The sequence below is a fragment of the Vitis vinifera genome, chromosome 14 (genome assembly GCF_030704535.1).
Source record: "Vitis vinifera cultivar Pinot Noir 40024 chromosome 14, ASM3070453v1".
Lineage (NCBI taxonomy): Eukaryota > Viridiplantae > Streptophyta > Magnoliopsida > Vitales > Vitaceae > Vitis > Vitis vinifera.
In genome coordinates, this window is record NC_081818.1 from 5012353 (window position 1) to 5030000 (window position 17648).

The window sequence follows — 17648 nt, forward strand, 5'->3', positions numbered from 1 at the left end:
ATAACCAAATTAGAGATTATATCCTATACTTGTTCTTTTAAGATTGTTCTCTATTTTTACTATGATTTTAAAAATTAGAGATAGAGAACAATAAACAAATAGTATCATGAATTTATTAAAAATATTTTTTCATTTAAATAGAAAACTGGTTTTAAATCAAACAGTTAAATAGACTCAAAGCAAAATTTTAGTAAGTAGATTTTTTTATTTTTTTTTGTGAGTATAAAAAAGGGAGCGTAATAAATATGTTGACAAATATTTTTACATTTATAAAGCAAAAAATAAAAATAAAAATAATAATAATAATTGATTGACAGGTAGAATTACCAGAAAAGGGTCGGAGTCCTTTCTAATTGATCAAATATTGAGGTCTAAAAAATCAATATTTTTGGCTAGGAAATTGAAAGGCTTATAAAAATTTTACCCATTCCGTTTGCTCTGTGGGAAAAGAATTTTTTTTTTTTTAATATATATTTTTTATATTTTATTCTTATATAATATTAATTTATTTGCTACTGCATAAAGCAAAGCAACGTCCACCCGACTCTGTCAAGGTGAGTACGCGATTCAAAAATCCGTTTCCTTCTCTTTTTCCCACGTTTTCTCGGCAGCCAAACACATTTGAAATCTCGTTTTCACCAGATTGAATTATGACATTTCGTGATTTTTATAGCAGCAGCAATGGATCGGATGAGACCTGTGTACGTGAGGGAAAAGAGCAACGCCAGCAGTACCTCTTCGCCGTTGATGTCACCGTTGAACCGTCACTCGCGGTCGGGATCAATCGGTGTGTCGAATCTGAAGAAGACGCAGAACAATGCTACGAAAGCCGCGGCGCAAAGGCTTGCGCAGGTGATGGCGCATCAGCCGCCGGACGATGATGACGATGATGACGACGACGAAGAACTTTCGTTTGATTTCGCACCGGTAGGTGCAGCCGGGAGCACAGGACGTACGGCTGGGAGGACGGTGGTGCGGCCTCATTCTCCTATGGTAATGGCATTTTTGGTTTGATATGTTGGAGACAACATCATACAAGCGTCATATAGTTAATTGAAAAACCTTTGTTTGGAATCCGTGGTGCTTGTTTATCTTTATATCGTTTGTGGTTTATGGGAACTTAATTGAAAGGCATGGACCAGAAAATGAAAATGGAAAATTTTTGAAAGCTCTTGGACTGATTTCTGCCTATGTGCCTTCACATTTGGGTGGAATCTAAACCCAAATGCTTTCATTCCAAACACAATTTTGAGTTTAAACTTTTGTTAGGGGTGGCACAAATTCTCAACATAAAATTGACACTACAGAAGCCCTTGGGATGCTACTCGGAAAAATGCCATTGGCTTGTTTCGATTTTTATTGATTTATTTTTAAAAAGAAGAGTGATCTTGAGAAGACATAACAATATTATCAGCATGATAGTCCATTCCAACTCAATTTAATAATGCCTGTCATCCAATATACAGAAAATTTTTCTTTCTTCCCAGTATTTGGTTGAGCGTGATCTGAACTTGATGGAATATAAAGTTTTTGTGATAGCCTATATGCTCATAAGGTTGATCCTCTATTAACCATTAGTCATGGAAGATGCCAAAATTGTTGATCAAAGGAGTGACTAGAAAACTACTTACAAGTATTTAGTCTTGCTGAAAGAACACTATTGTTTAAATCTTTCTAACTATGTCTTTAGATTTTTCCCTTGATAGGTGATGTTTCCAGAACCAAAATACATATCATGTATACTTTGAGGTATAAGAAAACCCATGATGTCCTTCACGTGTGCCTTAAGCTTATATTTCTTTATGTATCTTCGCTGTGTAATGCAAGGCAGATGGATATGGGAGGCTTATTCAGAGACAAAGCTGGGACTGTTAGGACTCCCTAAACCAGCTAGTATCATATGAGCGGCTTACTGAACCAAAATTTTAGCCTCATCCGAAAGCCAGACAGTGGTGACTTTGATGGGTGTTAATAATCTTATGGTGGAGGAGGACTCCATTAGTGTCATCTTTGGTCTCAAGATTTCACTTGTGGATTTGTCAGATTATTGATTCTTCCTGAGTCTTGAACTGTTCCTTTACAGGGAAATCAAAGTTGACTAAAAGGGAAAATCCTCCTTTTTCCTGGAGTTTGTAAAGGATTCCAAACCCCCTGTGCCCCTCTCCTTGAATACTATGAAAAGCCTCCATTTTGTGTTTATAGAGGAAGAACTAATGCAGTGTGGAGCTAGATGGGTTGCAAGAAATAGTGTTATGAAAGAACGAGAATAGGCAATAAGAAACAAAACAAAATAAGAACACAGATTTACATGGAAAACTCTAGATGGAAAAAACCACGGGTAGAGGAGAAGAAAATCTACTATATCAAAAATTGGTACAAGAGGGCAAAGATGCAAGCGGCTACTACATATGCATAAACATCATAACTTTAAATCCTATACATCATCGCATATAAATATATATGTGTGTGTGTGTGTGTGTAGAAGAGTAATGAATAAAGCAGGTCTATCAGCACAATCCCTTTGCTACCACCACAGACCCCCCAAGAAATCTCATAATTTTAGCTTCACCACATATGTCGCATTGCGAGCTTTTCGAGTCAAACCAAATAGAATTCAGATCACCAAAAACAAATAAAATTTTAAGTGATTAACAATTGCCTTGTATATTGGTAAGAAATCTACCTCAACCAATTGAATTTTTAATTGGTTGAGAAGGTTGAAGGATAATAACTTTATACCACTACCCTTTTGTTTGCTTCCGAGTAGGAGCTAAAGTAGTTGGGCTAGATCTCCTCTCTGTAGTAAATGAATAAATTTTTAGTGATGCTCATCAATGATGTTGACTGAGATAGTACCCTAAGCATTTATTCTTGAGCCTATAGTTGGAAATGCCATTGATCTAAAACCGTCCCTTCTATTCATAACATTTGTACTTTTGTCTTATTTAATGTGATATCATAATAAGATAGCATAAAAATATTTTGGTTACAATTGGACCTATAATCTGAAACATTTTTGCTAAACCAAAATTTCTAATTTGGCATGGGTTGGCCCATAGTTATATCTGCACTGTTGCAATACACATATTTTCTTACTGATCAAAAAAAAAAAAAAAGTTATATTTGCACTGGGCACATTTAAAGGTCCTTTAACCACCATTTCATGCTTATATTGTAAAAATTTTCTCTATGACCTCATTATAGTTCTACGACTTCTCCATGAGCAACAAAAATTTTGGGTAGAGGACATGTGGAGAGATATGTGCTAAAATTATGAAAAAATGGTTTGCATGTCCAAAAGTTGATGGTAAAGATTTTTATGTTCTTAAATTAACCATCTTATAAAATCTTAAATTAATTTCTTGCTCATGTTATCTTTCAACATACTATTCACTTGAAACTTTGATGTCGTTTCTATTAGGCATTTCGTACCTCCCAAGAGCAACCCCCATCTGCCTTCTCAGCATCAGGTAGCCAATTATCTCTATCTGTCAACACTTTTGAACACGCTTCATTAGCTCGTTCCACCACATCTGACCGATCATCTCAATCCATCAACTCCAATGAACAACCACCATCTACTCATTCTGCTATAGCTGGACGGTCCTCTCAATCTTCAAATGCAATTGAACAACTTCCATCTTCTCATTCTGCAGCAACTGGTCGATCATCTCAATCTTCAAATGCTATTGAACAACCCTCGTCTGGTCATTCTGCAGGAGCTGGACGATCATCTCAATCTTCAAACACCATCGAACAGCCCCCATCTGCTCGTTCTCTAGTAGCTGGTCGATCATCTCATTTCACAAATGTGATTGAACAACCACCATCTGCTCGTTCTACAACAGTTGGTCGTCCACATTTAGGAGTCAAGACAGTTCCTATGGTACCCTCTGCAGTACCTATATTACTCAGGCCACCCAATTCAGCGATACAAGCAGAGGCTCCAGTTGATAATCGAAGAGATAAAAGGTATATGAAGCTTGTATAACTTCACATCAAGACATTAATTTATGTAGTTTTTAATGTCAAAGTGTTTTTGTACTGTAATGCTTAACGGCCAAGTGTTCCATTTAAATATGTCATGTTGATTGTTGCTCATCTTGCCTTTGAAATCCAAGAAACAATTGAAACAAACAATTTTCATTCCACCAGTTGAATGTTCCTTATTTTCCCTACAACAAGATACTCTGCTTGTGCATGATTGAGTTTCAGAATTCTTGGTAACCTCTTATGCAGGTATTATTTGTTTCTAATTAAAAATGAAACAAACTAAAAATAGTACTTACTTTTATTCCAATTTGTGCTGTTTTAAACAGAATGAGTAGTCTCTGCCTTGGTGTTCCATTGTACAAATTTTAAGAGCTGAACAGTCACTTTGATAGAATTTTAGTGGATTGCAGATGCACAAGCTTCGTCTTTGAAATAGTCACGACCATTATCTCTCTGTGTTGTTTGTTACATCATTATAGTGCAAAGTAATTCAATCTTCATGGTCAGGGGGTTACCTAAGATGTGTGTTCCATTCTAATTTGGTGGTTCAAATACTTCGTCTTTGAAATACTTAAGATCATTGTCTCTCTGTGTTATTTGTTACTTCATTACAGAGCAACTGATCAAGTAATTCAATCTTCATTGTCAGGGAGTTACCTAAAATGTGTGTTCCATTCCAATTTGGTGGTTTAAATATGCAATCCTCTAATACTTTTTTCATTAGCAGGTCGTCACTAGATATGGGGAACTTAAACTTCAGAGAAGCTAGCAATCATTCCTCTGCTTCTGCTTTACAAGATGAGGTACGACCATTCTTGAAGCGTTTGAGGTCCGTGAGTTATAGTCTTCTACTGTTGTCAGTTTCTAACATAAACATTTTCTCTATCTATTTGCTTTTCATTTTTAATCATTCTCAACCTTCTAGGTTAATATAAATCAATTTTCTATTTCCCTTGCCTAGAAATTTGGAACTCTGTGACAGTTATTTCATTGACTTTTTTCTTTGGGAGATTCCATTAATGAGGCATGAACTTAATTGCAGCTTGATATGGTACAAGAAGAAAATGAAAGTCTTCTAGAAAAGGTGATGCTACAAAATTTTATGCTTCATTTCTTTTATGTATTGTATTGCTTTTGAATTTTTTGTATCTTGTTTAATCTCAAGAGGTATCATAAACTGCTTGAGCATGTCAAACTGTTTTCTCAGTTCAAGCTCTAAATGAGTGTTTTGAAGGTGTCATAATAGCCACACTCAGAGGATTACTTACAATTAAATCTAGTACTATGAAATGGATTCTATTGCAGCACCATCTACTCAAAATCAAATGATGTCCAAGGGAAAAAATTAAACTACTTCAAACGAGTAGATATTAATAGTGTTGTCATATATCTTTTTTGGAATTCCATCATAATAATGTGTGTGTTCACAGCTTCGACTTGCAGAGGAGAGATGTGAAGAAGCAGAGGCGAGAGCTAGGCAACTTGAAAAACAGGTAATATTTTTGTTTATGATAACCAAAATAGGGATTCTTTGTTACGACAACCAAATAACAGGTATTCCATTGTGATAATTTATCAAATATGTAAGATCGTGTTATTTTGTTAGATAAAGGCTTTGCTTTGTATGATTGGTTTTGTATTTTCTTTTTTATTTCACATCTAGTGTTTGTAGAAATGTGGATGACTCAATTATATGCAATAAGTTGCACATTTAGCACTTTGACAAAGTATTAGAATTTGTTGCAACAATTTCTTTATTTTGAATCTTGAGTTTGCTGATGGCATGGCTACCAAAGGTGTAAAGAAAGACGTGTATACAATGGACACTACAAAATCATTTATGTAAAATTTTTAATTTTCAATTTTTATTTTTGAAGTTATTGCTTTTTAAACACTGGCCTTTTCTGCAAATTAATGTCAATGTCTTGCATGTTGATGATTCATTTCAAGCTATTTACATTTTTCTACATGTTTAGATGGATAATCATTTGCACTTCCACCCATTCCAGTTCATTTACCAACTGTAGCATTAGTGTGATTTTAAATTTTGCAATAAATAGGAAGCGATTGGTTTCATCATATTCTTATAATGGCCAATCATGTTTTCCCATGTAGAGAAGCAGACTGAAAGCCTTCCAATGTTGAACATGTTTTTTCTAATGCTAAGAATTAGGTTTCTTTGTTCATAAAAATAAATATTATGTTTAAAGCAGGAATTTGTTGTGTCTTCATGATTTTCTCACATATTATCTTCCCAAAATTCATTTCCAATTTTTATTTTAATTTTTTAAATGTGGTTTATATGTTCCTGCATTGACATAATGAGGATTCATTAACATCTGTGTTCCCTTTTTATTTTATTTTTTATTTATTTTATTTTTACCTTTTGTTGTTAAATCATTGTTTAAGTTTTGTGTTCTTAGGTCGCTACTCTTGGAGAAGGTGTATCTTTAGAAGCCCGACTTTTAAGCAGGCAAGCTTGAGGTTCAGAAATCTACTTGTCATATCTGTTGCAATATTTTCTATATGCTATTTTTCTAATGTTTGTTTTGCTCTTCAGAAAGGAGGCAGCCTTGCAGCAAAGAGAGGTTTGTACCACCATGAGTGTTGCTCTCTCCAGTCTCTATTCATACACAATCTTGAATGTGGATATTATTTTTATAAGATGGATGCTGACATGAATACACATACATGTAATTCATAAAGAATTGGTACAAGTGCAGAATAAAATTGAGCTCTTATATGTTCCTAAGTATATTTATGCCCATTTATGCATGTTTTTGCATCTATAGTTTGTGAAACAAGACTTAGAAATGCATAATACATCATGTGCATGTTAGTCTTTTCCATTTGAGACTTTATAGGTCCATGAGTTTAGCATCATCTTCCCCTTTTAGGGTGCTATTTTATGTTTTTTCTTGTAGATTTGGACAACTCAATTTCTTAAATGAGCTATGTTTGTTTTTCAGTGTGTGATCAATGTGTGCATGAATTTGCACTTTTAGGACCTGTTAGGACTGCAAATACATTGAAACATGCAAAATTGTACACTGTACTGTTGATATCTATTGGTGCATGTAGAATTACACGATCCACTTCTTTTCAATTCATATTTTCCTGAGGCTCAATCTTTCTTGCTTATGAATTAGACTATGTTTATCTTTCAGAACTCATATCACTTGGGACTGTAGTTTCCAGAAACTTAAGAAATATATGATATGGCATAATATTTTAGGCAAAACAATTGTTCATCAATATGTATCTTATATATATATAAAATGCACATTATGTGTCATACAAACACATTTGACAATGTCTAATTGTTTTTAAGGGAAGTCAAGTTTGAAATTTTTTTCTTTAAAAGATTATTAACTTATTGTTTAAAAGGTACTTTTGAGTGACAAAAAGGTTGGGAAGAGAGAGAATGAACCTAAATGGAAACATTATATATACATGTTGTTGAAGAAATATACTCAAGATTGAAATTTAAGTGTAACTATTGTTCAAATGAATATTGGGGCGGTGTCATTCAAATGAAACATATCTAAAATGATTTGAATCTAGAGGATGCTGATAGATGAAGAATGAACACCTTTCATTAATATGTTAGTTTTTTGTTTTTGTTTTTGCCTTTATGTTTTTGTTTTTTTTTTTTTTTTTTCCACATAGGAGATGATGATGAGCATGAAAGTCAATATAGCACACATTCACATAAACATCAATATTCATGCAATTATATTGTTGTATTCGTGTGTGAAGGTAGTTTTGTTGAAATTTGGCATTCAAAGTTAGGGTTTTAATTTAGGAAAGTATTTTAGGAATAAAAAAGGAGAATTCAGTTTCCTAATTTTTAGGAGAGAATCAAGCTAGATTGATATTTTCTTATTCAGTCATTTGTGTATATATATGTGTATGGTGTGTACCGAAAAAATCAATAAAGGAATTCAGAAATTCTTCATGGTATCAGAGCCATTTTTCTGAAACCCTAATCCCTTCTGGCCACCTCTTATTCAGGCCATCATTCATTCCGGCCAAGTCTCTCTAGCCATCTCTCAATCCGACCATCTCTCTCTCTGGCCATCTCTCATTCCGGCCATCAGTCCCTGTTCTCAGAGCCAAGGGAGAAAAACCGAATCGTCGTCAGAAAACATTCACCGCCGGCGACTTTTCCGGCGACGTCTTTTTCCCACACCGCAAGGAGCGCCTGGAGGAGATCTCCAATTTTTCCTAAAGGACCAGAGCCAGAAAACCACCCACGCGTCAGCCACGCGCGTTTTTTCCGGCCGGCGACTGCATCTCACGCGCCGGCGCGTGAGGGCGCGTGAGCCACTTTCCGGCGACGCGCTTCCTCCTCCAGCCTCGCCTGACGCCGACTAGCCACCCTTCATACTTGTTTCTGCCATCCTAGCCCTGCACGTGCCCCTTTTAGGGTTCTTTTGCCTCCGCAGGCCCTCCGAACAGTTTTTCCGGCGTCTTCCGGCTATTTTTTCTCAACCCCAATCCCTGCACGTGCCTTGGGAAGTGTTCTTCTACCTTTCCGGTGGTGCCACGGTTGTTTTTCTTTTCCATTAGGCCGGTATCTCTCAACCATATTCGGCTTTCTTCCTCATCTCCATGACAAAATACGGAATGGCATCATCACAAGTATCCAGCGTCACGGCACTAGAATCAAGGGGCAGTTCTGAAATTCCAAACCTTGGTGGCAATGATTCCTCTCCTATTCTCATCACAGGACACAAATTAAATGACCATAACTATTTACAGTGGTCACAATCTGTGTTGCTGTTCATTTGCGGTAAAGGAAAGGATGAGTACCTCACTGGAGAAGCAGCCATGCTAGAAACTACAGAACTGGGTTTCAGGAAGTGGAAGATTGAAAACAGCATGATCATGTCATGACTTATCAATTCCATGAACAATGACATAGGTGAAAATTTCTTGTTGTTTGGGACTGCAAAGGACATATGGGATGCAGCCAAAGAAACTTACTCAAGTTTTGAAAATACTTCAGAACTTTTTCAAGTTGAATCAGCCCTACATGACTTCCGCCAAGGAGAGCAGTCAGTTACTCAGTATTACAACACACTCACAAGGTATTGACAGCAACTTGACTTATTCGAGACTCACTCATGGAAATGTTTGGATGATGCAGCAACATACAAGAAAATTGTGGAACAAAAGAGACTGTTCAAGTTTTTCCTTGGACTAAACAGGGAATTGGATGATGTTAGAGGCCGAATCATGGGCATTAAACCCCTGCCAAGTCTCAGGGAGGCTTTTTCAGAGGTTAGGAGTGAAGAAAGTAGAAAGAAAGTGATGATGGGATCCAAAGAGCAACCTGCCCCAACATTGGATGCCTCTGCCCTTGCTGCTCGGTCATTTAATAGTAGTGGTGGAGATCGTTAGAAACGGGATAGGCCTTGGTGTGATTATTGTAAGAAACTAGGCCATTATAAGGAGGCTTGCTGGAAGCTTCATGGCAAACCGGCTTATTGGAAACCAAAGCCACGGTTTGACAGAGATGGCAGAGCACACGTGGCTGCCAACTCTGAGAACACATCTGTTCCCCAGCCGAGTCCATTCAACAAAGAGCATATGGAGATGCTACAAAAACTATTAAGCCAAGTTGGCAGTGGCAGTACTACCAGGATAGCCTTCACTGCTAATCGAGGAGGAATGAAGCCGTGGATAGTGGACATAGGTGCTTCTGATCACATGACAGAAGATGCTGCCATTCTTCAAAATTACAAGCCAAGTAATGGTCATTCATCCGTCCATATTGCTGATGGTTCAAAGTCAAAAATTGCCGAGACAGGTTCCATAAAACTTACTAAGACTTGTATCTTGACTTTGTCCTCCATGTTCCAAACTTGGATTGTAATCTTTTGTCCATTAGCAAATTGGTCCGTGATCTCCAATGTGTTACTAAATTTTATCCAAACTCGTGTGTTTTTCAGGACTTGAAGTCGGGGAAGATGATTGGTAGTGCTGAACTGTGTTCCGGGCTCTACCTCCTCTCATGTGGCTAATTCTCAAACCAAGTCTCTCAAGCAAGTTGCGTACAGTCTCAGAGTATGTTAGAGTCTTTCAATTCTGTGTCAAATTCTAAGGTCAATAAAGATAGTGAGATTATAATGTTACACTATCGCCTTGGTCATCCTAGCTTTGTTTACCTTGCAAAATTGTTTCCCAAATTATTTATCAATAAAAATCCAGCATCTTATCACTGTGAAATTTGTCAGTTTGCAAAGCATACTCGAACAGTATATCCTCAAATCCCATACAAACCTTCGGCTGTTTTCTCTTTAGTACATAGTGATGTGTGGGGTTCCTCACGGATAAAAAATATTTATGGCACTCGATGGTTTGTGACATTCATTGATGATCATACACGGGTAACATGGGTTTTCCTTATGAAAGAAAAGTCAGAGGTCGGGCACATTTTTCAAACCTTCAATCTTATGGTTCAAAATCAATTCAATTCCAAAATTCAAGTTCTCAAGTCAGATAATGCAAAGGAATATTTTACTAGTAGTCTTAGTACTTATCTTCAAAATCATGGCATTATCCACATAAGTTCTTGCGTTGACACCCCACAACAAAATGGGGTGGCTGAACGCAAGAATAGACATCTCTTGGAGGTTGCCCTGTGCCTTATGTTTTCCTCTAATGTTCCAAACTATTTCTTGGGGGAAGCCATTCTCACAGCTACCTATTTGATCAACCGTATGCCATCCAGAGTGCTTACCTTTCAATCCCCACGTCAACTTCTCTTAAAAAAATTCCCTCACACCCATGCAGCCTCTTCTGATTTACCACTCAAAGTATTTGGTTGCACGGCATTCGTTCATGTGTATCCTCACAATCGTGCAAATTTGCTCCTCGAGCCAATAAGTGCATTTTCCTAGGGTATTCTCCAACCAACAAAAGATTTTACACCACCATGGACGTCTCTTTCTTTGAACATGTCTTCTTCTATCCCAAATCTCATGTTCAGGGGACGAGCATGAATGAACATCAAGTTTGGGAGTCTTTTCTTGAGGCTGTACCTTTTTCTCACTCAGAGTCACCAAATCCTTCCCAATCAGCGCCCACTGAGTTGTCCACACCCATGCTGCCATCAGTCCAGTCAGCCCAGCCCACAAATGTTCCTTTTCCCGTGACCATCCAGTCTCCCATGCCTATTCAACCTATAGCCCCACAACTTGCTAATGAGAACTTACAAGTTTACATCAGGAGGAGGAAAAGACAGGAATTAGAGCACGGATCACAGCCAACATGTGGCCAATATATTGACTCCATTTCAAGTCTACCTGAAGAGAACATAGGTGAGGATAGGGCTGGAGAGGTGTTAATTCCCAGCATTGATGATTCTACTCTGCCGATTGCATTGAGAAAGGGTGTTAGGAGATGTACAGATCATCCAATTGGGAATTATGTTACGTATGAAGGGCTATCACCATCTTACAGAGCATTTGCTACTTCTCTTGATGATACTCAGGTTCCCAACACAATACAAGAGACATTCAAAATTTCAGAATGGAAGAAGGCAGTACAAGATGAGATTGATGCACTTGAGAAGAATGGGACATGGACTATCACAGATTTGCCGGTTGGGAAGAGGCCCGTGGGGTGCAAGTGGAGTTTCACCATAAAATACAAAGCAAATGGATCAGTCGAGAGATTCAAGGCTCGTTTGGTAGCTAGAGGGTTTACACAATCCTATGGGATAGACTATCAAGAGACTTTTGCTCCTGTTGCAAAACTGAACACTATCAGGATTCTGCTCTCATTGGCTGTCAATCAAGATTGGTGCTTGCAACAACTGGATATAAAAAATGCGTTTCTAAATGGTGACCTAGAAGAGGAAGTCTACATGGAAATACCACCTGGTTTCGAAGGAAGTATGGCAAAGAATTAGGTTTGTAAACTCCAAAAATCCTTGTACGACCTTAAACAATCCCCCTGAGCCTGGTTTGATAGGCTACAAACAAGGTCAGGCTGATCATACTCTATTTGTCAAGAAGTCTCATGCCGGGAAAATGGCCATATTGATAGTCTATGTCGATGATATTATTCTATCTGGGAATGATATGGAGGAATTACAGAATTTGAAGAAGTATTTGTCAGAAGAGTTTGAAGTTAAAGACCTTGGAAATTTGAAATATTTCCTTGGTATGGAAGTGGCTAGATCAAGGAAGGGAATTGTAGTCTCTCAAAGAAAATACATACTCAATCTTCTTAAGGAGACCAGTATGCTTGGATGCAAACCAATTGATACTCCTATGGATAGTCAGAAGAAACTTGGTATCGAGAAAGAGAGTACACCGGTAGACAGGGGGAGATATCAGCGACTCGTCGGGCGCTTGATTTATCTCTCATACACTCGGCCAGATATTGGCTTTGCAGTGAGTGCTGTAAGTCAATTCATGCACAGCCCCACTGAGGAACACATGGAAGCAGTCTACAGGATTCTTAGATATTTAAAAATGACACCAGGGAAAGGTCTATTCTTCAGAAAGACAGAGAATCGTGACACTAAAGTATACTCAGATGCGGATTGGGCAGGAAACATCATTGACAGGCGGTCCACTTCTGGATACTATTCTTTTGTCTGGGGAAATCTTGTTACTTGGAGGAGTAAGAAGCAATCAGTTGTAGCCAGAAGTAGTGCAGAAGCTGAGTACAGAGCTCTAGCACAGGGAATCTGTGAAGGGATTTGGATAAAAAGGGTTCTTAGTGAACTGGGACAAACGAGTTCATCTCTGATTCTGATGATGTGTGATAATTAGGCAGCTATAAGCATAGCAAAGAATCCCGTGCATCATGACAGGACCAAGCATGTTGAGGTTGACAGACACTTCATCACAGAGAAGGTGACTAGTGAGACGGTTAAATTGAACTACGTTCCTACCAAGCACCAAACCGCAGACATCCTCACCAAAGCTTTACCTAGGCCTAACTTCGAAGACTTAACTTGCAAGCTGGGATTATATGATATATATTCTCCAGCTTGAGGGGGAGTGTTGAAATTTGGCATTCAAAGTTAGGGTTTTAATTTAGGAAAGTATTTTAGGAATAAAAAAAGAGAATTCAGTTTCCTAATTTTTAGGAGAGAATCAAGCTAGATTGATATTTTCTTATTCAGTCATTTGTGTATATATATGTGTATGGTGTGTACCGAAAAAATCAATAAAGGAATTCAGAAATTCTTCAAGTTTCTTTTACATATTTTGGTTGGATACTAGTTAGGACATAACTCCTGTTTTTGATTGCTTTTGTTTTTGGTTTTAGCTTTCAGCTAAAGCCAAAGCTAAAACCATAGTTTTCAAAGGGTTTAAAAATTTCCTATTCAATGATTCTTAAGCATACTAGTAAAATTATTTGCATTGAGACTTATTTTTCTAGTTGTTAGTATTGTGTAGAATATTTATCCTATACTATAAGTTCTTTTTGTGCACTGGAAGATGAATAGAAAACAGACACAAATGCACACATGTAATAAAGAAACAAAAACATTATAACCACTTTCATAAAAGATGAAATTGAATAGTAGAATTCTTTATGAAATAACTTGATAAAATATGACACTAGCACACTATTTCAAAAAGCTCTCTTTTGAGCTCAATAAGAGCTTTTGTGTTTGTTTATCTAATTTTATTAAAAGAGGTTCTGGCTTAAAAAGGAGGAAGTAAAAAAAAAAAATCATTTCTCATAGAAGCTCTATTTTAGCTTATATGACTTTTTGTTTTTGGTGCGTAATATTAGTATTTTAAAATTTTCATTAGACATGAAATGATTTCTCATATAAGCTAAAATAGAGCTTCTATAAGAAATAAATTCCCTCCCCCCCACCCCCCGTGTGCCTCTTTTTTAAGCAATAAACTCTTTTTTTAAAATCAGCTAAATGGACATCATGAAAGCTCTTATTGAGCTCAAAAGAGAACCTTTTGAAATAGTGCGTTAGTGTCACATTTCATCAAGTTATTTCATAAAGAATTTGTATGGATATTTATAATTACCTCTTAATTTTTCATCTTCTATGAAAGTGGTCATACGGTTTTATGTTTCTTTATTACATGCGTGTGTTTGTATCTGTTTTCTATTTATCTTCTAGTATGCAAAAAGAACTTATAGTATAGGATAAGATATTTCACACAATACTAAAAACTAGAAAAATAAAGACCAATACAAATAATTTTACTAGTATTCTTAAAAATCATTGAATGTACTCAATCCATTGTTTATACAATAAGAAGAAACTCCCAACATCATTTTCTTCAATGGAGATTCTTCTGGCTGCACAATAATTTCAAGGGAAGTGGTGTTGTAGAACTTAGGAAATGCATTATCAATACATAATTTTTTTTTTCTCACTGCATATACCATTCATTTTTACAAGGTTGACCAGACTGACAATTAAGAATTTGTATCATGAGGGATATTGTTAAGTGAAGTAATCCATCTGTTTTTTGTTGGAATCCATTGCTTAAGTACAAACAGTGTACATGACTTTTCACAATGTCTAGCCTCAGTTTTTTAATTGACCGCTTTAAAAAATTTGGCTCTCTAAATATGGGTTTGAAACATTGAAACCACCTCATTCAAATTACTGAAATTAGTCAATATCATGTTGTCTGATGGGAATGACCATTTTGGGAAGAGCTAATGATGTGCCTCTGGGGAAAAGCTGATAAATCATAAAAAATGATGACAAAGATAGATGAAATACATTGTGTTCTTTCTTTTATTTGATGGTTGTGAATAAAAAATTGACAGACAGAAGTGACATAAGCATCAAAGCAGAAAATACTGATCAGTTTGCAAACAAGTGGATTGTTATAGAAATCGCAGCTAATTCTATATGTTTGTGCTATTCTGCTTTGAGTGGTTCCAGTAATTGGCATCCTTTGCAGTAGCAGTTGTCATATCTAGGAGCTGGCAGGTTTCTGCAGGGGAAGGACTTGAGAAGTGTTCCATAATATCATAGTTCATAAACTTAATGTGGACGATCTGACAGGAAATTTTAAGGTCAATGCCAAGATCTTAGGTGTATAAAAGATGCTAAAGTGGTTAACATAAGGTGGTAAGTATACTAAAAAATCGTGTGGTTGCAATATGAAAGGTATGTGAAAGTGTGCTTGGACTCTAATAGTTAGAGATTCCATACAAAAATTAAATGGTTACTTCATATGTCATGGAAATTTAGTGCTTGGATGTGTTCATGAAGCACCATAAATTAGGTTATATCATTTTTATCTCTCTTTTTTACTGTACTGGAAAGTAGTCATAAAAGGTATGTTAGTAAACACAGTTTTCCTTGCAGGCTGCTTTAAAAGTTGCAGCACAAACTCATGGTGGTAGAAATGAAGAGATTGTAGCCCTTCGGATGGAAGCTGAGGTATCCAGAACTTCTACTTTGTATGTTTTTAATTTTCTTTTATTTTTAATTCTGTTCTTTAAATGGGTCTTAACTGTGTGTCTCTGAAGTTTAATCTACACTTGTAATTTTGTGTTAGTCTGCTAGGGATGAGGCAATATCAACATTGGAGCAGCTTCATGAAGCTGAATCTGAAATTAAAGCACTTCGGACAATGAACCAGAGAATGATGCTGACTCAGGAAGAGATGGTTTGTATCAAACTCATAACTAGTACTTGTTTTCTTTTTGTACTCCTTTATGTCATAGTTACATGATTTGCAGTTTTTGTCTTAGGAAGTTGTTGTTCTTAAGAGGTGCTGGCTTGCTCGTTATTGGAGTTTATGTGTTCAATATGGTAAAGTGATTTTATTTTATTTATTTTTTAACATTTTTTCTGGTGCTTTTTTTTTTTTTTCCTTCATTGCTAGACTTTTTCATATGACTTACAAATTAGTTAGTAGTTTTAGTTGTCTGTGAATCGAGAAGTGACACTCTAAATTCTATCAAACCCACACTTACTTTTCAGTAGTTTTCAATTACAAATGCATGATTTAGGGAATTGAAGACGATATTATACACTTTGTATGCAAAATGTAAATTAAATTAAAGGAGAAATAGTATTTCTCAAGGGAATTGTTGTCATTGAGTTATGAGGCAGGAACAACCTTTTAATAAATAAATAAGATCAGGTTTTTTTTTTTTATAAAAAAAATTGAGAGAAAAAAAAAAGCCCATGTGTGTAGGCCAATGATCTTCACCAAAAAGAAAAAAATATTATTAATGTGGCTTTTGGAATTTATTATTCCGAGAAGTTTCTTAAAAAGACACTAAATAGCCTAATCAAGCAGTAAAAGCACATGCTACCAAACAAATTGAAGATGTGGATAGAAGATCATGAATATGGATACGTGGCAATGGTGCATTTTAAGTGATGATTCCACTGTCATGGCCTTATGTATGTTATCGTAATCTTTTGTATCATAAAATATCACTTATCTCAACAACTACAATCTCATCCCATGGATAAATGTAGTTTGTTAGTGTGTGCTCCATATGTATGCCTTACACAAGGAACTTCATGGAATACTTATCTTTGAGTGTCTATATGGTCCTTGACTTCTCCTAGAAAGCGTGCAATGCTTTTTTTCTTCTTTTTTAGGAATTTCATCAAAAAATAATATAATACCTAAGTCAAGTTATTACTTCCTATTCTTTATTTTGCTTTCATTTTGGAAATTCTCTCTCATCTAAGAGGCAGGAGAGCTATAAAGACAAGGATTGTTGATATGTTGTATAGGCAGAGAGAGTAGATACTGACACGAAATATGGGATGAAAAATAATAAATTCTGTCTTATTAGATTGATTATACACATAGTTTATATAGGAGATTATAAGAAAAGAAATAGGAAACAAGCGACATAATAGAAAATTAACTTATTCCTAAACTAACTTATTCCTAAATCATAAAACTATCTATTTACAGAAATAGAAAACTAATAAAACTATCTATTTACAGAAATAAGAAACTAACAAAACTATCTATTTACAGAAATAGGAAACTAACATAATAGGAAAATAATTCTCTTATTTTATTTACAGCTCAACACTCCCCCTCAAGCTGAGGAATAGATGTCTTCCATTCCCAACTTGAATACAAGATCGTGAAACATTGAATTGTTCAGCCCTTTTGTTAGGATATCAACTAATTGATGTTCTGATGGAACATAGGACATACACACTATTCCTTTCTTCAATTTTTCTTTGATGAAATGCCAATCAATCTCAATATGTTTTGTCCTATCGTGTTGTATAGGGTTATGAGCAATATTGATAACTGTCTTATTGTCACAAAAGAACTTTATAGGACCATCCCACTTGATTCTCAAATCATCTAGAATAATCTTCAACCAAAATAGTTCACACAACCCTTGAGCAATGGCCCTAAACTCTGATTCTGCAGACGACTTTGCTACCACATTCTGCTTTTTACTTCTCCATGTTACCAAATTACCTCCAAGAAAAGTACAGTATCCTATAGTTGATCTTCGATCCACTAGGGAACCTGCATAGTCAGCGTCGATATATGCTTCTAGAGCAAGAGTATTGTTTTTCTTGAACAAAATTCCTTTCCCGGGGTTGCCTTTCAAGTAATGCAACACCCTGTAAGCAGCTTGAAGATGAGGTTCTCTTGGATCATGCATGAATTGACTGATCACGCTCACCGAGTAGGCGA

General features: G+C 36.1%; 1 protein-coding gene across 2 annotated transcripts in view; it reads left to right on the top strand.

The window, feature by feature from the left end:
- The first annotated feature begins 464 nt into the window (after positions 1 to 464).
- Positions 465 to 17648, top strand: part of LOC100260652 (coiled-coil domain-containing protein SCD2) — a 71135-nt gene continuing 53951 nt past the window's right edge. The window contains exons 1-12 of one of the 2 annotated variants that reach the window (XM_019224699.2): positions 465 to 554; positions 674 to 993; positions 3422 to 3470; positions 3657 to 3972; positions 4721 to 4796; positions 5036 to 5077; positions 5424 to 5486; positions 6417 to 6466; positions 6554 to 6581; positions 15320 to 15394; positions 15513 to 15623; positions 15709 to 15769. In XM_019224699.2, the coding sequence (XP_019080244.1) occupies positions 682 to 993; positions 3422 to 3470; positions 3657 to 3972; positions 4721 to 4796; positions 5036 to 5077; positions 5424 to 5486; positions 6417 to 6466; positions 6554 to 6581; positions 15320 to 15394; positions 15513 to 15623; positions 15709 to 15769 (1183 nt within the window). In that variant the 5' untranslated portion in view covers positions 465 to 554; positions 674 to 681. Of the gene's footprint in view, positions 555 to 673; positions 994 to 3421; positions 3973 to 4720; positions 4797 to 5035; positions 5078 to 5423; positions 5487 to 6416; positions 6467 to 6553; positions 6582 to 15319; positions 15395 to 15512; positions 15624 to 15708; positions 15770 to 17648 lie in introns of both variants that reach the window. The other variant, XM_059742849.1, reaches the window with a different exon arrangement.